The 20,597-nt window shown below is 46.9% G+C and overlaps 1 protein-coding gene across 2 annotated transcripts in view; it reads right to left on the bottom strand.

Annotated features, from left to right (window-relative positions):
- MED23 (mediator complex subunit 23) overlaps positions 1-19,979 on the bottom strand; it is a 254,975-nt gene extending 234,996 nt beyond the window's left edge. For both annotated transcript variants that reach the window (XM_033937086.1, XM_033937087.1), the window contains exons 1-3: positions 19,816-19,979; positions 3,376-3,407; positions 3,196-3,283 (exon numbers count right to left, since the gene is read on the bottom strand). In XM_033937086.1, coding sequence (XP_033792977.1) covers positions 3,196-3,283; positions 3,376-3,407; positions 19,816-19,875 — 180 coding nt within the window. In that variant the 5' untranslated portion in view covers positions 19,876-19,979. The remainder of the gene's footprint in view (positions 1-3,195; positions 3,284-3,375; positions 3,408-19,815) is intronic.
- Positions 19,980-20,597: the final 618 nt, after the last annotated feature.

Below are 20,597 nucleotides of genomic sequence, written 5' to 3'. Positions count from 1 at the left end.
AGAGAGATACTGGAAATGCGAGGAGTTATGCCATCCGAGATAATGATTCACAGCTTTGGTATCTTCTATCTCCGCCTGCTAGTGGGTGGACTTAACCCATGTGACTGGATTCATCTGCTGCTGATGACAGGGAAAAAGGATTTAAACTATATCATCGGCATTTTTCTATGCAAGATCACTTGAAAATGGCAGTGTTGCATACATGTATATAGTGTTACAGTACATACCATTGAGTCAGTGAGTATTATACACTTCTCCCTCCAAATCTGCGGTTTCAGTATCCACTGATTCAGCTATTCGCGATTTTTTTTTAAAACAATCTCCTTTTTTGGGCAATTTTTTTGCCGTCTAAGCCTCCCCGGAACCTTACCTGGTGGTCTAGCGGTGAAGCGGGGCAGAAGTGATCTTCCTATGCTCCTGCCCCGTGCAGAGCCGTCCCCAAAATGGCTGCCATGAGTTCCCGTTGTAGTCTCAAGACTACAATGGGAACTCATGGCAGCCATTTTGGTGATGGCTCTGCACGGGGCAGGAGCACAGGAAGATCGCTCTTGCCCTGCTTCACCGCTAGACCAACAGGTAAGGTTCCGGGGACGCAGGAGGGAGGCGGGGGTGGGTCAGAGCCAGCCGAAAAGTCATTTGTGGTTTTTCACACTTCGCAGTCCAGCTCTGTATCTAACCCCCGCAGATACGGAGGGAGAAGTGTACACACACTGTAGACCATAAATAATATGGGATTACTTAGAATGCAGTCAAGGATTAGACCTCAGGATTATTTTTTTTTTTTTTGGGGGGGGTTGGTTATATATAATGCAACTTCATTTATAATGCAGTCAAAGATCTTGGGCTCCAATGTCTGTGTTATATGGGTATAAAGTAGGGGATTAGCACCAAGAGGTTAAACAATGTGGAGAAGAGTCTTGAAATCTTAGACAAGTTATTGAATCTTTCTACATAGAGTGAAGGCAGTTATTATGACTTTGTACTGTAATTAAGACTCTGTACTACTGTAAGTTTGTGATAACACAAAGTTGTTAAATCACAAAATTATTGTGAAAAATTGCAAGTGGACCTTGCAAGACCAGGCATTAAAATGTCAGATGACGATTAATGTGAGCAAGTACAAAGTGATGCATGTGGGAAAGAGGAACCCGAATAATAGTTACATGATGCAGGGTTTCACATTAGGAATTAATGCCCAGGTAAAAGATCTAGGTATAATGGTTGAGGATAAGTTGAAATCCTCAGCTCAATGTGCGGTGGCAGCTAAGAAAACAAATAGAATGTTAGGAATTATCAGGAAAAAAATGGACACTACTCGGACTGGAAATGCGTCACGAGTGGAGTGCCACAGGGTTCGGTGCTTGGACCCGTGCTCTTCAACATATTTATAAATGACCTAGAAATTGGTATGACCAGTGTGGTGATTAAATTTGCAGACGATACAAAGTTATTCAGAGTAGTGAAGACGCAGGAGGATTGCTAAGACCTGCAACATGACACAAACACGCTCGAGAAATGGGCTGCGACATGGCAAATGAGGTTTAAAGTGGATTAGTGTAAGGTGATGGATGTCGGTAACAAAAATCTTATACACGAATACAGGATGTCCAGTGCAGTACTTGGAGAGACTCCCCAGGAAAGAGACTTGGGAGTACTGGTCGACAAGTCAATGAAGCCATCCCCGCAATCCGTTGTGGCGGCGGCGAAAAGGGTGAACAGAATGCTGGGAATTATTAATAAGGGGATCATGAATAGATCGGAGAAGGTTATCGTGCGGCTGTACCTGGCCATGGTACGCCCTCACCTGGAATACTGTGTCCAATACTGGTCGCTATATATGAAGAAGGACACAGTACTACTCGAAAGGGTCCAGAGAAGAGCGACAGAAATGGTTAAGGGGCTGGAGGAGTTGCCGTACAGCGAAAGATTAGAGAAACTGGGCCTCTTCTCCCTTGAAAAGAGGAGACTGAGAGGGGACATGATCAAAACATTCAAGATAATGAAGGGCATAGACTTAGTAGATAAAGACAGGTTGTTCACCCTCTCCAAGGTAGAGAGAACAAGAGGGCCCTCTCTAAGTTAAGGGGATAGATTCCGTACAAACGTAAGGAAGTTCTTCTTCACCCAGAGAGTGGTAAAAAACTGGAACGCTCTTCCGGAGGCTGTTATAGGGAAAACACCCTCCAGGGATTCAAGACAAAGTTAGACAAGTTCCTGCTGAACCAGAACTTACACAGGTAAGGCTAGTCTCAGTTAGGGCACTGGTCTTTGACCTAAGGGCCGCCGCGTGAGCGGATTGCTGGGCACGATGGACCACTGATCTGACCCAGCAGCGGTAATTCTTATGTTCTTATGAAAACAAAGATAAGAATGTTATAATGCCTTTGTATCACTCCATGGTGTAGTCGCAGCCAAAATACTGTGTGCAATTCTGGTTGTCTCAAAAAAAGATATAACAGAATTAAAAAAAGGTACAGAGAAAGGATGACAATAATAATAAAAGGAATGAAATGACTTCCCTATGAGGAAAGGCTCATAAAGAGGCTAGGGTTCTTCAGCCAGGAAAAGAGATGGCTCAGGGGAGATATGATAGAAGTCTATAAAATACTGAGTGGAATTGAAAGGACAGATGTGAAATCACTTGTTTACTCTTTCTAAAAATACTAGGAATAGGGGCCAGGTGATGAAGTTACAAAGTTGTAGCGTTAAAAAAAAAAACCTGAAGAAACTATTTCTTCATTTAGCGTGTAATTAAACTCGAATTCACTGCCAGACAATGTGGTGAAAGCAGTTCTTAGCAGGGTTTAAAAAGGTTTAGATAATTTCCTAAAAGTCCATAAGTCAAGATGGACTTGGAGAAATCTGCTCTTACTCCTATGATAAGCACCATAAAGTATTTTTTATTCTTTGGAATCTTGCGAGGTACTTGATCTGGGTTAGACACTGTTGGAAACAGGATACCAAGCTTCGGTCTCTCCCAGAATGGCAATTCTTATGTTCTTATGTGCAATGTTTATGTAATTAAAAGATTGTGACCACAGGTTATAAATCATAAACGCCATTGAAAATCTTGATATATTCTAGAGGGGAAGGTCTGGCTATTATAATTTCAAACATGATCAAAATGAGTGGTAAAATGAGAGAACAAATATTTTTGTAGCGTTTATTCTTCCTCTCAAGATCTTAAATGCTCACCTGAGACAGACTGTTCCAGAACTGTCTAAACGCACCCAAACAGCATACTAATTTTGTTCTCTCATCTTCAGGAGTATCCATAAACATTCTGTTTAAAACAACAAACACCAACATGGTATGTCAGGTAATTATAGCAAAAGTAAACATCTAAAATGGAAATAAGCTGGGAAAATGTCTTACCCAGGGAAAGCTTCCTCAATGACTTCTGTTTTCTGATTAAAAAAAAAAAAAATTACAGATTTTAATTTTGGAAGAGATTTGTCATATATCAAATACATTTAAAACGTAAACCTTTTATCAGTTTCATGGAGAGAGGTTTAAATGGTAGAGATGCTAGTGAGGCATGATTTTGTAAAAGAAAATATATCAGAAACCACCAAGTAGTATTGACAATAAACAAACTCAAATTCTTCCACAAAGTGCTTGCTACAGAAGGCATACCATATATACTGTATTTTTCACTCCATAAGACGCACTTTTTTCCCATCCCAAAGTGAGTGGAAATTTCAGTGCGTTTTATGAATCGAAGGTGCAAAATTTTCATTCCCCGCACAACTACAAACCACCTCCCTTCACGCATCAGTTTTTTAAACATCACCCACCACTCCCCCCCGTACAAATGCAAACCACCCCCCCTGCGGCCACACCACCTTTCAGCAGCATCACCTTTTTAAACACCGCCTTGTGGCCCCCGTACAACTGCAAACTTCCTGTGTGCTGCAGCTGCACCAACTTTCAGCTGCACCACCTTTTTAAAACAACCCCCCCCATCCTGCCACCGCAGCTGTCATTGCCGCCGTACCTTTTTAAAGCCTGGTGGTCCAGCATATATCCTTCCCTTGACGGCTCTGTATCATTTCCCGTCAGCGGGCGCACGAGTCAAGAGCACGATGGTCAGGCCCAAGCTTTACACGCTCCCGCTTGGGCCCGCACCGCTTTGTGAATGGCTGGCAGCAGTGGTTTGGTGTCCTGCATTCCCGGAGGGCCGTATTTGGTATACTGTTATGGAGTTTTCTGTTATCTTGTGAGATTCGGGTTGCGGATACCCTGGATCCATGACCCCCTATTTTTCTTGCTGATTGCTTCTCTTTATGGGAATTTTCTTTTTTCCTGTTCCGGTTTTCTTTTTTTTCTTGTTTGGGGTTGGGGTGGTATCCCGGGAGAGTTTTCTTTGGGGTAGGGGGAGGGGAAGGGGGTGGAGAGGGTGTGTGTGGATGGGGGTGTGTTTGAGAAGAGTGAGTGGTACATTCATTCTGTCCTTGCATCCAGGGGTGTACTTGGGTGGCGAGGAGGGTTGCTTCTCGTCTGTTCTGCAGGGGACTTGCTTAGGGCGGGGACGGGGGTTTAGCTGGGAGGCCCCCTTTCTCTCAGTCAATGTTTCAGGGATCCACGTTTACCCATCAAGCATTATTTTTGATAATGGGTAAGCTTCGAATCTCCACATACAATGTGGATGGGATCCACTTTCCCATTAAGCGAAAAAAAACTATTGAATTGGTTCAAAAAGCATCACATTGATATCGCCTATCTCCAGAAAACCCACCTCTCCGCAGCGGAGCATGTCAAACTGCGCAGGGAATGGGTGGGGGAAGTTTGCTTCTCATCCTTTAACTCCAGATGGAGAGGAGTGGCAATCTTGTTTCATAAACACCTGCCATTACATATACATAAAGTCCTGCAAGATAAGGAAGGGAGCTATGTGATGGTCTTGGGGGAAATTGGGGGGTCAGAAATGGCTGTTTTGTAACCTTTATACACCCAATGTGTATAGTCACCACTTTTTTTTCCAGAGTTGATCTTTTTTTTCCAGAGTTGATCGCAAAGGTAGCCTTGTACCCTGAGTACCAACTCCTTGTGGGGGGCGATTTCAACATAACAGCAAATCCGACTATGGATTGTAGACCTGCTAAACCATATCCAGGGGATCATGGAGGTAAGGGGGGTCAATTTTTTATCTGACCATTTGCATCTACTGGATCTGTGGTGGACTCAGCACCCTACAGAACACACCTATACATTTTATTCCCACCCTCACCAGGTATATGCTCGCTTGGATTATCTTCTGGCGTCTCCCTCTCTGCTCCCACGGGTGGAGGGCATTTTCATTGAAGAAGTTCCCTTATCAGATCACTCCCCGATGATAATGTCGGTTCGGCTCACGGAGGGGCTTCGCAGCAAGATTGGCAGTTTCCGTGTCATCTGTATCGGGACCTGGAGTTCCGTCAGTTCCTCAGGGACCAATGGCTGGAGTACTGTCGTAACAATAAGACGCCTGACATTGACCCTGTGCTCTTCTGGGAGGCTTCCAAGGCGGTGATTCGTAGCCAGTAGACGGAAGCGGCAGGATGCGGATCTCTTGTGGTTATCCCAAGAGCTGCAGAGGCTGCTCCGGAGACATGTAGTCATGCTCTCTGAGGAAGACAAAGTTCGTCTGCAAGACATGTGTCATCAGGTGGACACCATTCTGAGTCAGCGAGCAGCCCGGGATATTTATTTCCAATGTTATAAGTTGTACAGGTGGGGAGGGCAGATGGGACGGCTTCTGGCTAATCTGGTGCGTTTATCACGGAAGCATCAGGTAATCTTGTCCATTAAAGATAATAAGGGACTCCTATATATGCGGGAGGAGGAGATTCGACAACAATTCGTTAAATTCTATGAGACTCTCTATTCGCAACAGGCGTTTTCTTCCATACTTTTTCCACAATCTTGCATTGCCTTGACTGCAAGTGAATCATTTGGAAATCCTGAATGCTCTGGTCACGCAGGGAGAAATCCAGGCTGGAATCAAAGCTTTAAAGCTCACGAAGGCGCCGAATTCGAATGGGTTCTATACCAGAATACTATAAGATCCCCGCCCCGCTGGGAGATTCCTATAATGCGCTGCATTCGGAGAAGGGACTTGGACAACAAAATATGACACATGTTGCTTAAACCTGGGAAGGACCCTGCTCAGGTGGGATCGTATCGCCCAATTTCCCTGCTAAATCAATATGCCAAACTCTTGGCTGCAATCTTGGCCCGCCGTTTGAATGCCTTTTTCCCACTCCTCATTCATGACGACCAGGTGGGTTTTATTCCCGGTCGATACGCCTCCATGAATCTCACCAGGGCCTTGATGGCACTACACTCGAAGAAAGGGACGGGGAGTAAATCGGCTATAGTGGATTTGGACATGGAGAAGGCCTTTGATAGTATATTCTGGCAATATCTTTTTGGGATTCTTCAGGAATTTGTACTGGTGGGCCGCAAACATGTCTGGATTTATAGTCTCTATCTTAGGCCACAGGCCTGCTTGCTGGTGAATGGGAGACTCACGGATCCATTCTCGCTGGGCAGGGGGACCAGACAGGGCTGTCCCGTCTCCTCTCCTCTTTGTGCTGGCCCTTGAATCATTGGCGGTCAAGCTTCGAGATGACCCCCACCTCCGGGGCATTAGGATCAGAGACAGGGAGAGTTGTATTAATCTTTTTTTTTTTTTAATTTTATAAATTTGAATATTTACAATATCCAGTAATACAAAAGAAAAAAAGGATAATCTCATAAGCAATACATAATCTATCATAGACAATTCTTTTTTAAGCCCACAAAATGGGGAGACATCATATACTTTCATAAAACTAGATTTATAGAAAAGATAAAGAAGGTACTTCTCGACTCACCCACGCGAGTCTGAAACCTTTCCTTACTTTAGGGGGGATTCTTAATTTTTCCTCATAGATTCAGATCTGAAACTTTAAAGAAAAATTTAATTCATTTCTGTTCTTGAGTAATTAAAAATTGTTGTAATTGAATAGGATCCCAAAAAACATATTCAATGTCTTGTAATTTAACAAGACATTTAAAGGGAAATTTTAGGTAAAAAGTATCCTGCTCTATTTGGATAGACCCCAGGTGGACCCCGCACTAGGGGTAGTTTGCTCCTTTGGTGGTATTTCTGGCCTGCGAGTCAATTGTGCGAAGTCTGAGCTCTTGCCCTTGGATTCTACTGCCAAGGAGGTCCGGCATTCAACTCTTTCTATACCTCCGGTCCAGGGGCCGATGAAGTACCTTGGGGTGTATTTGAGTCCCAACTTCTCCCTCATGTATCAATATAATGTCCGCCGTCACATTGATCAAATCAAGGATCTTTGTAACCGCTGGAAGGAACTGCCGCTGGGACTGTGGGGCCAGGTGGATTTGACTAAAATGGTTTTACTATCGAAGCTCTTATACCCATTGCAGACTCTCCTTGTCTGGATTACCGTGGGGGATGAGAAGGCCTTCCGCTCCATTATATCTACGTTTATTTGGTGCTACAAAAGAGCTCGCATTAGCTACAACAAGCTAGTGTAGGATAGACCGTGGGGCGGGTTGAATCTCCCTGATATCTGGATTTATAATGTCACGGCTTTATTTTGTTTTATCCATGAGGGGTGGACAGGTCATTTTCGGTACTCCCCAGGGGGATGGTTCGCTTCTTGGTGTGCCCCACATTCTTTTTTGGCCTTATTACATATGCCCTCCTTGGCGGTCCCGGGGGATCCCCTAAATTGAATCTCTTGCAGCCACTTTGATTAGCCTGGCGGTAGTGGCGGAGGACACAGCGGAAGACACTGGAGGCGTTGGTGATGCTGCCTTTGTGTGATAATCTTACTTTCCTCCTGGGGATGGGCATCTCCTGGTTCCAAGATTGGGAGCAGAGGGTGTATGACCTTGTGAGACATCTGGGATGGAGGTGGGAAGGGAGTATTCCCTACCTTTGCCCAGCTTCAGCAGCGGTGGGATATGCCGACAAAACATTTTTGGGCATATCTTCAGGTCCGCCACTACTATAATTCTTTACAGCAGAAATGGGGAGACGCTTGGCTCTGTGGTCCCCTAGATGCCCAATTTTTCTTGATACCACCTGCCCTGAATAAAACTTTCTACATGGTATCAGGTGTTGAGGGCGGCCTTGCCATTGGGTCATATCGATACAGTTGGCAGGGGGAGCTGGATTTTCCGGGCGATCAGCATGAGTTCCTTGCTTTGTTTGGCCATAATCAGGTCATGGGTGGCTCTACGGAAATGCAGGAGATGCAGTTTAAGATACTCCACAGGTCCTATATCTCTAGGAAACGAGGGGCTGCAGGAGGGGGATCTATGTACTAAATGCCATTGTTTTTTGGGGACTTTAGTTCATCACTTCTGGAGTGCCTGTCCACGGCATTATGGTTGCATGTTCTTCCCTGGGATTATGGTATGCTCTTGCTAGGAGATCAAGGAGGACTGCTGGAGGCGGGTTTTTCCGCCCCTCAGAGGAAATTAATTTATATATCAGTCCTGGTGGTGAAAAAACTAATTTTGCATCATTGTGTGTTCGATCAGGTAGCCTCATTTCCTCATTGGCTCAACAGGATTGTTCAAGTGGCTCGCTATGAACTACAAAGCACTCCCGGGGGGGGGGGGGGAGGTGGACCATCAATGCTATATGTGGGCCTGTGGAAAGTTGCCTTGTTACTGTCTTCCAGTGCTCAGATGGAGCAGCCCAACTATCCATCTTGATTACCCCTATTTCTTCTCCTGAGGTCTACAGGGCTGCTCCTTAGAGGATGACGGGGTGAGTGTCTGTCTGTGCGGGGGAGGGGGAGGAGGGGAGAGGGGTATGAGGTGTGCATGTTGTGATTCGGATGGTGTGCTTGAGGTTTGTGAGGGTGACTTGTGACTGGGGAGGATTTTCTATATTAAAATTGTTGATTGCGCCAGGATTGTATTTGGTTACCACAACTGATTTCCTATATATTGAATGTTTTGCATTTCTCCCACTGTTTGTAAATGCATAGTGCCATTGGTTGCCTATGCAGCCTGTGTTGCGATCGCTAATAAACATATTTTAAAAAAAAACAAAAAAAACAAAGAATCTGGACATGGTCTTAGCCACCCTTAAGGGACCTTCGGAAGCATCCCTATGCTTTGTGACTAAGACATTAATGGTAGGATGCCAGGGAAAGTCTGTAGGCTAAGACCTTACATCACTCTTGGGGCGAGTGTGGCACAGTGGTTAAAGCTACAGCCTCAGCACCCTTAGGTTGGGCAAGTCACTCAATCCCCCCATTGCCCCAGGTACATTAGATAGTGAGCCCACCAGGACAGGTAGGGAAAAATGCTTGAATACCTGAATAAATTCATGTAAACCATTCTAAGCTCCCCTGGGAGAACGGTATAGAAAACTGAATAAATAAAACAATAATATAAAATCCCCAACATTGGGCAGTAGAGGTGGATGGAGATTCTAGATTTAGTTCCTTTAGGGCAGTGTATTTCAAACTGTGTGCCAAGGCACACTGAGGAGGAACAGATGCATCTGCCAGCTGACTTCCCTATGCGGTACAGCGCCAGTACTGCCCCATTCTCCGAAGGCCTGCATGTTTCCCCCTTCTCTCTAGCGTCCTCCGGCTTCCCCCCCATGGCGTCCCGGTCTTACCTTTAAAGCTAATTACAGCAGCCTGCAGAAGATCGATATTAGGTAAAATGATTTTATTTTCAATATAGTGATTGAAATGTGTCAGTTTTGAGAATTTATATCTGCTGTGTACATGAAAAATGAATGGAAAAAATTGCATTACAATTAGTAAAGAGGATGGGAGCTGGGGCAGAGCTTGGGTGAGCCTAGGGAGGTCTGTGTTGGGGTACTCAGTTGATATTTGTTAGACTTAGGGGTGTCACACAGCTATCCCCTGCTTTGACTGGCAGGCTGCTTAGCTGTGCCGAATCCTGACCTGTCGGCGTGGCTTCCCCAGGAAAGAGGAAGGCTTTTCAGGTAAAACAGACCTAGGCACCTGCCTAGTCTGCCAGGCCACATTGAGATACTTTGCCAAAAAGGAGACACGATTCAGGTTTGTTCAAATTCACATACTTAGGCTTTATTGAACAGGGGTTCTGAATATTTTCGGCCACCCTTATGGAATGCAAAAATTAAGCATAAAACAAAAACAGCATATAGTTGTCAGAATGGCTTAAAGTTCAAGTATGGCATACAATTGCAGTTCCCTGGACTTTCTCTGCTTTAAAGATAGTCCTCTTCACCAGGGTTCAAATAAACAGAAATGCCATGAAAATAAACTTCCAAACAATGAAAACAAACTGCATAAACAAAGCAGATAAATGGAGTAGCAAACTTTAGAAATAAAGTTCCAGGCTTTCCAGCTAACCTAGCTGGGTAACCTGCCCAATTTCCAGCTCAGACTCCTAGGCTCATTAGCATCAGCTAAGCTTTTCAGCCTACGGAGCACAGCAGGATATTAGATAAGCTGTGAGTTTTACTGAGGCTTTATCACAGAGGCTTCATACTATCAACAATACAGTTCTTTAAGCAAACACTGACCTCCGGGCAGTCCCAAAGTTAAACAGAGAGGTTTTCCTTCTCTCCTTAATCAGTGACACCTGGGCTCTGGTTGCATAGAGCCAGCACTCAAACGCAGCCTACTGAGACAGATACTCGGCTTCCCTTCAGCTAACCTCCATTCCCTCTGGGTTATAGTCAGCTTCTGGACACACTTCAGCAGTGTCCATTGCCTCCTATTTTCCAGCAGCTGGGCTCAAGCTTGGGAAGTCCTCTGCCATCTCCACGTCCTCACTACTGTGGGGTTGAGGAGGGAGACTTCTCTCCTTATCTGCCTGTTTGCACTGCTGCTGGTTGTGCCTTTGCCTTGGTTCCTCAGCTTCCCCTCCGTTCCTGCTCTCCTCTTTGTGATTCAGGGCTCAGGAAAGGCCCCAGCAAGAGAAGGCCGCGAAGCAGCCTGTTTAAAGTGCTACTGAAGGGAATCACGTGACGCCATGCAGCGGGACAGACGCTAGTCTGTGTCTCTCCCGCGGCCCTTCGCAGCTGCCCCCCCCTTTTCGGGCATTCTCCGGCTTTTGAGCCTTCGGACCGGACCCTCCGATACCGCCCCTCCTCCGGTCACTGTGGGCGAGTTTCGGGCCGATTTTGCGGTGGCTAGTCGCTGAAATCGGCCCGCAGAGAAAAGGACCGCGGCAAGCAGGGGGACGTCAAGATGGCGGCGCCGCCAAGTCCTGGAGCAGCTACAGGATCGTATTTCAAGCTGACAGTAAGGGAGCATTTAAGTACATGAACCGAGGGGAAATCAGGAGAAGGGAGGTTTGCAAGAACATCGAGCTATAAAAATAAAAATACAAGGAGCTACGTGGAAAGGGGAGAAGCACTAGGGTGGGAATCGCTTCAAAAAGATTTCCCAAAGTACTTCTGAGAGAGAAAGTGATTTGTCAATGAGAGCTTGGATCAAAGAATATAAGCGTCTTTCAATAGAAAAGTCTTAAGCTCACGTGACGCCATGCAGCGGGACGGACGCTAGTCTGTGTCTCCTTCTCCCGCGGCCCTTCGCAGCTTCCCCTCCCTTTTCGGGCATTCTCCGGCTTTTGAGCCTTCGGACTGGACCCTCCGATACCTCCCCTCCTCTGGACACTGTGAGAGAGTTTCGGGCCGATTTTGCGGTGGCATGTCGCTGAAGTCGGCCCGCAGAGACAAGGACCGCGGCAAGCAGGGGGAAGTCAGGATGGCGGCGCCATCGAGTCCTGGAGCGGTTACGGGGGGGGCCGGCTTGGATAGCTGAAATCACAGCCGGAGTTACGGCGGCGATGGAGCTCGTGTTGGAACAAAAGCTCCTGCCGTTGGATCACAAGCTGGCTGTGGTCCAGGCTTCGCTGGATGCTATGGGCCAGGAGACGGCGGCGTTCCGGCAGCGGGTGAGCGATGTGGAGGATAGGCTGCAGCACGTGGAGGATGACCAGACTACGCATCAACGCCTTATCTCTGCTCTCGAGGATCGCATTGAAGACCTTGAAAATAGATCACGCCGGTCCAATTTGCGTTTTATCGGATTTCCAGAAGCTGTAGCGGAGCGGGACTTGAGAGGCACGCTGGAAGCCTGGTTAGCTGCCTCCGTTACCTTTCCTGCGGATCTGGGCCCGCTTCGCATCGAGAGGGCGCATCGCCTGGGTCTTAGTTCAGCTCATCAGGCCCGGCCACGGGTGGTAATAGCAAAGATCTTGAACTATGCTCACAAACAGTCTATTCTTCAGGCGGCTCGGGGCGAGCGCGCTCTCACCTATCAAAACGGCAGGGTGCTCTGTTTTCAGGACTATTCTACAAAAGTGGCTCAGCAACGGCGGGCATTTGCTCCGGTGTGTTCTACATTGGCGGCCCGCCATGTTCGTTTCGCCCTCCTCTACCCTGCGAGGTTGCGGGTTCATCACAATGGCACTACTCAGTTTTGTTCTACCGTAGCGGAGGTGCAGAACATGTTGGATGCGTGGAATGTGGACCTGCCTTCTACTAGTGCCGCTGGTGTGATCTCCTCTACTGCTGGTCCGGCTTGATGGCTGCCGGTCTTCAGAGACACTCTTTCTTCTGGCTTGGGTGCAACTCTGGTCTCCTCCTTGGATTTCTGTTAGGTCCTTGGATGGCTCTGTGCGGCTCTGTCTTTGATGGTGGCACTGCTCAGATTTTGTGCCTCCAGATGTCACGGTATCCCTGGACTTTTGCTGGATTTCTGTCTTCGGAGCTCCTCATTGTTCTGGCTTGACTACAACTTGGGACTCCTTATTGGATTTTGCCGGGACCTTGGATGGACTTCTGTCTTTGATTGGGGTGCTGTTCAGCTTCTGTGCTTTTTGCTTTACGCTGTCTCAGTGCCCATGGTTTTGTGGGGCTTTCTTGTTTATTGAAGGGGCCCAGGGCCTCTATCTACTCCTAAGCGGCCCAGGCTGTTTTGGGTGGACGGTGGCCTTGATTCACCCTCTGGAGCGGGTGTTGTTGAGCTTGTTGCCTGGGGTGAGGTGCGTGTTTGGGGACGAGTGGTTGGCGATGTGTATGATGCGATGGGTGAGGAGGGGGGGAGGGGAGTTAGAGTGGGGGTTTTGTGGTTCATGTTGAGTATGAGTTTTGGGGCTCTTGGTATCCATCCTCAAGGGATATATGGGGGTGGATAGGGTCTGGGATTGGGTTCCGTTGGGTCGGGGGGCCCTTCCTGGGAAATTGAGGCATTATATGAGGCTGTCTTGAGATTGGGAGATGGGTTCTAATTCTGCAAGGGTGCTCTTTGGGGTCTGCCTAGTTATTTTTGCTATTTTGGGGGGGTATCTGTGGAGGGGGCGTCTGTAGTGATTGGGTTCCTTTGGGGACCGGAAGGGATGGGGTGGATGGGATGGGAGGAGTCTAGTGGGGTAGGATTGGTCTGGTTGGGTTTGGGGGTTGGGGTGGGGTGGGTGGTGGGTGGGGGTGGGCTGGTTTTGGGGGGGAGGGGAGGGTGGGGTGGGGAGGGCTGTTGTTCTTGTTTAGTGGTGACTGCTGGCACTGGCTTCCGCATGACTGTGGCCTTAGGAGGGGGGCTTGCTGGGACGCCTCTTCCTAGGCTTTTGTATTTTTTGATTCCTTGTTGGGTATTTTTGTTCCATTTTTATGTCCCTTAAGTTATTATCTTGGAATGTGGGGGGCATTCATTCCCCCATAAAGCGACAGAAGGTGCTTCGACAGCTGCGGAGGAGCCGGGCGGACATGGCCTTTTTGCAGGAGACGCATTTGACTGCTGCGGAGCATGCCAAGCTGCGAACCTGGTGGGTGGGGGATGTCCTGGATTCCCCTGCGTTGGGTAAGAAGGCTGGAGTGGCTATTTTGGTGGGTAAACATCTTCATTTGGTGGTACGGACTGTCATTAGGGACCCGGAGGGTAGGTATGTGATAGCCTCAATTAGTTTGAACTCTAAACCTTATATTCTCTGCAACCTGTATGCTCCCAATAGCCCGGGCGTGGGTTTTTTTAATCATTTAGCAGACCTTTTGTCGGTCTATGGAGATGTTCCCCTGTTGGTGGGGGGTGATTTCAATGAGGTGGCGGATCCTCTTTGGGATAGATCGTCTGGGGTGGGGAGGGAATCTCGGAAATCTGCTACTGGAATTGCGATTCTTTGTGCTTCCCTTGACTTGGTGGACGCCTGGAGGGCCTTACATCACTTGGAGAAGGATTTTACTCACGTTTCTCGGGCCCATGCTTCCTTATCTCGTATAGACTATATTCTCTGTTCCCGCTCTTTGTTCGCAGAGATCGTAGAGTCTACGCTGGGGCCTATAGAGGTATCGGACCATGCTTGGGTGGTGTTGGTATGGCAGTTATCTCGGACGCCGGGGACCCCTCGTGGTTGGCGCTTTCCTTGCCACCTTTATCGTGATAGTAAATTTCATGAACATCTGGTAGCCCGGTGGCGTTCTTTTCAGGATACAAATGCAGCTCATTTTGGTACTCCTTCGTTGGCTTGGGAGACGGCAAAGGCGGTCCTTCGGGGTGAGATTATTTCCTATGCTAGTTTTCAGCGTAAAGCGCGCAAGCGAGAGCTGCTTCGGCTGGAGAGACTGGTTTCTTCTCTCCGTCGACGTTACGGCAATACCCGGGCACTCCCGGATAGGGCTAGCTTGCTGGAGGCTCAGTGTTCGCTTAATTCTCTGTTGCATCAACACGCTCGTCGGTCTATGGAGCATTATAGGTTTCATCTTTATCGTTTTGCGAATAAGAGTAGTAAATTTCTTGCAAAGCTAGTTCGACAGCAGCGGGGTAGTTCGCGTATTGCTTCTCTTCAGACGCGGAACTCGGAGATAGTGCATACTTATGGCGACATCAACAGGGAGTTGCGGGATTTCTTTGAGAACCTGTATTCTGCTCCCTCTGACCCTTTGTTAGATGGGGCGGTATATTTGGCTGGTCGGGATCTTCCGACTCTTTCAGCTTCCTCTCGGGTGCAGTTGGAGGCGGAGTTTACTGCAGGGGAGATTGAGCGGGAGATCCATCCAGGCTAGCGCTTTGGGTAAGTCTCCTGGCCCGGATGGGCTACGTAGTGAGTTTTATAAGATTTTGCGAGCTGAGGTGGCGCCTCTGTTGGCTTCGGTGTTTAACGAGGCGGTCGGATTGGGGGAGCTCCCTCGCCACTTGAATGTAGCTCAGATTATTGTTCTGTTGAAACCTGGGAAGGATTCGAATAGACCCGAGTCGTACAGACCGATCTCTTTGTTGAATTTTGAGGCTAAGCTTTTTGCTAAAGTTTTGGCCACCCGTCTTGCCTTGGTACTCCCGAGTCTTATTTCTGATCAGCAAGTGGGCTTTGTGAAGGGCCGCGCGATCGCTAAAAATGTACGCCGTATTTTGGCGGCTTTGGAGCGGACTGCACAGGATCAGGTGCCTTCTTTGATAATCAGCTTTGACGCCGAGAAGGCCTTTGACCAGGTGGATTGGGGTTTTCTGTTTGAGGTCCTGCGAGTGTACGGTCTAGGCCCATGGTTCATTCAGGCGGTGCGGACTCTTTATGCAAACCCGGTGGCCCGTGTGTGGGCCAATGATACCCTTTCTGATCCCTTTCCAATTTGTAGGGGTACTCGCCAGGGATGCCCCCTTTCACCTCTGTTATTTGTCCTGACCCTGGATCCTCTCATTCGGGATGTGCAGGGTAACCCGGATATCATGGGAATGGTCGTGGGGGCTCATCACTTTAAACTGGCGGCTTTTGCCGATGACCTCTTGGTTTATTTGACGGATCCTCGGGCCTCCCTCCCTGCTCTTTTGGAGTGTTTTCGTGAGTATGGGGATTTTTCTGGTTTCCGTTTAAATAAGCAGAAGTCGGAGGCTATGGCGTCTCCGGACTCTTTGCGGGTGGAGTGGGGGCCGGATTTTCCTTTGCGCTGGGCGGGACCCTCTTTTAGGTACCTTGGTATTTTGTTGTCTATGGATGTCTCCGCGTTATACCGTTTGAATGTTGATCGTTTGTTGCAGGAAACTAAGGGGCTATTACGGCGCTGGTTGAATCTTCCTCTTTCCTTGATGGGCCGTGTTCATCTTTTTCGCATGATTATCTTCCCGAAATGGTTATTTGTCTTGCAAACGCTTCCTTTCTTTCTTTTGAAAAAAGATATCCTGGGTCTCCAGAGACTGGTGATTTCATTTTGCTGGGGGGGGTAAGAAAGGTAAAATGCATCGTTCTTTTCTTCAGGGGTCCTGGGCACAGGGAGGATTGGGTCTTCCCTCGATTCGTTTGTATAATTTGGCCTGCTTGCTTCGGCATGTCCGGGATTGGCTTTTTCTTAGCTCTCAGTATACCGATCGGGAGCTGGAGGTTGACTATTTTTTTCCGTGGGCTCTGCCTTATCTTTTACAATGGGATGGGAAGGTGCGGTTGGGGCTTGGGGCCCGTAGTTGCTTGGTGGAGCCGCTTCGTCGGGCTTGGAGATGTGTTTCTCAGCTGTGGGGTTACTCACCTTTTAGCTCTGTTCTGCTGCCCATAGTGGGCAATGCGGCATTCAGTCCGGGACAGGAAAATATGGTTTTCAAACAGTGGGCGAGGAAGGGGCTTCGAACTTTGGAGCAGTTTCTACAGACGGATGGTAGCGCTGTTCCTTTTTTGACTCTCCAGGCGTCCTGGTCTTTGGGTGTGACGGATCAGTTTGCTTATATGCAGCTCTCTCATTATGCAGCCTCCTTGCCCAGGGCCTCCTTGACCCAGTCTTTTGCTATCACTTTACGCGACTTTTTCTTCGATGCTCAGTGGGATTGGCTTTCTATCTCTCAATATCATCGCAGATTGGTGGCTTTGCAGCCTCGGCGGGATTATCAGCGGCTTTTGACAGCTTGGGCCCGGGACCTGGGATGTCGCCCGCGGGTGGCGTCCTTGGCTCCTCTGGTGCGCCTGATACCTCGGGTGGTGCAGAGCGCCGAGCTCCAGGAATGTCACTTTCGGGTTCTACATCGGGGATATGTCTCTCAGCAGCGGGCTTTTTATTTCGGATGTGCCCCTACGGCTATTTGTCTGAAATGTCACCGGGTTGCTAACTCTTTGGCACATGGGGTGTGGCTGTGTGCATCTATTTCTGCCTTTTGGATGGAGGTCCGCTGTTATTTGGAATCTTTGGTGGGTTATCGGCTCCCCTCCTCGGTGGAAGGGACTATCTTTTTGGCGGAGGGCTATTTGGGAGGACTTTCTGCAGGTGATAGCTTGCTCATTCGTAAGGGTTATATTGTGGGAAAGAAATGTATTCTTGCTCATTGGCTTCAGGACTCCCCACCCACCATCTGGTATTGGCGCAATAAATTGCATCTTTTAATGGTCTGGGAGTCCATGTCCGCTCGGTTTTCTGGATCTCGGAGCAAGCTTTTTCTGTCCGTTTGGGCTTCTTATTTGGATACTATGCCCCCTGTGATAAAGAGCCAGGTGGTCAATCGCTTGCGGAAGCCAGTTGTCCCAGTATTGCCAGTGGGTTGAGGGAGGGATTTTGGGGGTGGGGGGTGTTGGGCTGGAGCGGTTGGGGGGTTGCTTCTAGTTTGGATTTGGAGGGCTCCAGGCTATCAGAGTACAGGCCTGGACTCTCACTGTTATCTGGGATTTCTAGTTGGGTGCTAACCTAATATTTTGTATTGAGGCTTTGTAATGAGAAAATATTTGTGTTCTCTCTGTTCTGTGTGTATCTTTCATGTTGTTGAATAAAAAAGTTTATATAAAAAAAAAGTGCTACTGAAGCTGCTGTTAGGAGGTATGTCGATCTCTGCGGTGGGAGGGTCGGTGGGGTTCGAATGGGAGGGAGAGATGGAAAGATGGGAGAGATAGATAGATGTGTCAGTGGGGGTTCGACTGCATGGGGTGAAGGGAGGGATAGAAAGATGATATACAACGGTTTTGTTGCATGGGAGGAAGTGAGGGATAGAAACTGTAGAAGGGTTCTGCTGCATGAGGGATGGGAGGGATAGAAAGATGCTATACAAAGGTTCTGCTGCACAGGGAGATGGGAGAGAGGGATAGAAAGATGCTGCTCATGTGGGGGAGAGAAAGGAAAGAGGAAGAATTGGGGTGAAGGAGAAGAAGGGAGAGCTGATTATTATACATGAAAAAAATTAGACCTACCCCGAAAATAAGCCCTAGTACATTTTTTTGGACCCAAAATTAATATGACACTGTCTTATTTTCGGGAAAACAAGGTAGATCCCTAATGTGTGTCTGGTTAGGATAAAAACTTGTATTGAAAAATTTACTCTGTTGAGGGTAACTATGGCAAATTTTAACTTCTGAACTCTTATTTTATATTTATTGGGATTAGACCCCCTAGTATGTATAGAATTAGGGCACAACCTTGTATCGTAAAATTGTACTGTAACTGGTCTTATTGTAACCTGTTGGCTGCATTTTATGTATGTTTAACCTGTAAACCGTTATGAGCTCCTTGGGGAAAACGGGATAGAAAAGGAATTAAATAAACAAAACCATGTTAAGCGCCATACTATCATGTCATACTAGGTTGGCCACATTTTGTATACTGTTTTGCCATGCTACATTTGTATATATAATACTAAGTTTACCATGTATAATACAGTGTCTGCCATGCTTGTAATACTATGCTTATCATCTGTGCTATGCTTGTATATATGATTGTCTGCCATGCTAAGCTGCCACCCTACGGCTGTCATACTGTGTCATGCATGGCTTTACTTTGCTGCAGCGTCCAAGCCAGCACTGGTGCCATTTTAGGATGGCTAGTGTCCGATATGCACAAGAATGTACCAGGCACATTTATGCAAGTAAAAAGTGGAACGTGGCTAAGAGAAGAATTTATTTCCCCAGTCTCCTGAAGAAGCCGTGCGAAACGGGTCCCGTTGAGATCTGGAATTACAGATTGAACCCGCTATCTACAGCTAAGTTTTTGGTTTCCAGTTTTTTGGATAAATTAAGAATTGAAAATATATGTATCAGCACATATTTAATATTTATTAATGGAGGAGGTGGCAAGACCAATGATTATAAAAAGCCCTATGGAGTAGGGAGTTTGGGTTGTAAATTATTGAGGTCTTTCCACAACTCACACAGGACTATCAAATAGTTTTATGGAATTGAATCAGTCAATGCATTTGCATATATTGAATGAATGAATATATTTTTTAATATTTCCATATATATCTGCTCTACATTTTTTTGGTAATGTCATATTGTGCCATGTTTGTTATGTTATATTTTACTAGGATTTATCATGCATGTAAACTTGTAACCCGTTTTGAGCTCTCCTGGGGGATACAAACACAAATAAATAAAGTTGAAGTAGAGATACCATAAATACCCCAGAATACTCAAATAAACACTGAACATATGAAGCCATTGTACAGCACTCCAAATACACCATCACAACGGGTGGAATAGAATAAGGATGCTTTCCCAACAATTGATTTATATATTTCTAATTATTTTATTAAGAAAATCAAAACTACTTTTCATCAAGTGCTGTATACGAAACCAGAGCCAATTCCTTCTTACAAACCCACTTACTGATCCAAATCGGAACAAGTGCAGGTAAAACCTAGACAGCTTGTTACCACTCATGAAAAGATAGCAGAATCCTTTAAAAACAAAAAGGTCTGACTTTACAGGACGTCAGACCCTCCCCCCCCCCCAATTCCCCGACCTCTGGCAATCCAGAAACATAAAACATAGCCCAGAGAAGTGACACTATCAACAGTGCTTCCAGGAAAGGACAGGTGCAAAGTCAAACTTTATTCACAAGAATAAAATATGTGCATTTAAAATCTATTTTTACAGAATATACAGAGCCTCTTTCCTACTCACCACCAACTCCTCGAAGATGTTAAGTAACTGGGACTCCATGGGCACCAGTGGCAGCGCCATCCTACCGGGTCCCCCTCTAGCCAGGACCCAGCAGCGTTCTTCCGCTTTGTCACTTCCGCTACTGCCCACTAAGAAAGGAACAACCGGGCGAATGGCGGTTGCCGTAGAAGTCAAAGCGCCTGATACACGACCCGCCCTCTAGGCGCCAGCTACTCATGTGATTGGCGCTGCAGGACGACGTTGCTGAGTGGGCGGTTCTCCGTAATCTTGGTTTCTATTAAACGAATAGGCGACGTTTCAGCAGGACCGGTGCATGGATATTGTGCACGTCAGACAAACTTGTTCCTCAACTTTTTCCCCTTTCGCTCCGAATTAGCTGGGTAAATTTTTTAGTGACAGAAGTTCCTCCGTTTCTCCATTTCGTTTGTGTGGTTTTCAAGGCAGATTTTTGCTTTAACTTTAACCCGTAGAAACGGCTGTCCTCGGTGATTAGTCCAGTGTTGCAGATACTTTTTTCTAATCCCACCTAATTACCTTGAAAAAATAGCCCAGTGTACCAGGGGATGCTAAAAAGTTATCAGCCCAACTGCATTTCAAATTACCCTATTATCTCATTTATTAAATTTATATCAGGATCAACTGATTAAAGGTTGTATTACAGGTACTATGGCAGAATCTTTAACTATAGTTTTACCAATGCCAAATAAAGATCCTACGTTGGTTTCAAATTACAGGCCTATTTCTTTGATTAATGTAGATGGAAAACTTCTGGCTAAGTTACG

The sequence above is a fragment of the Geotrypetes seraphini genome, chromosome 3, assembly GCF_902459505.1.
Source record: "Geotrypetes seraphini chromosome 3, aGeoSer1.1, whole genome shotgun sequence".
NCBI lineage: Eukaryota > Metazoa > Chordata > Amphibia > Gymnophiona > Dermophiidae > Geotrypetes > Geotrypetes seraphini.
Note: the sequence above shows the minus strand (reverse complement) of the source record. Positions and strands in the feature narration are given on the sequence as shown.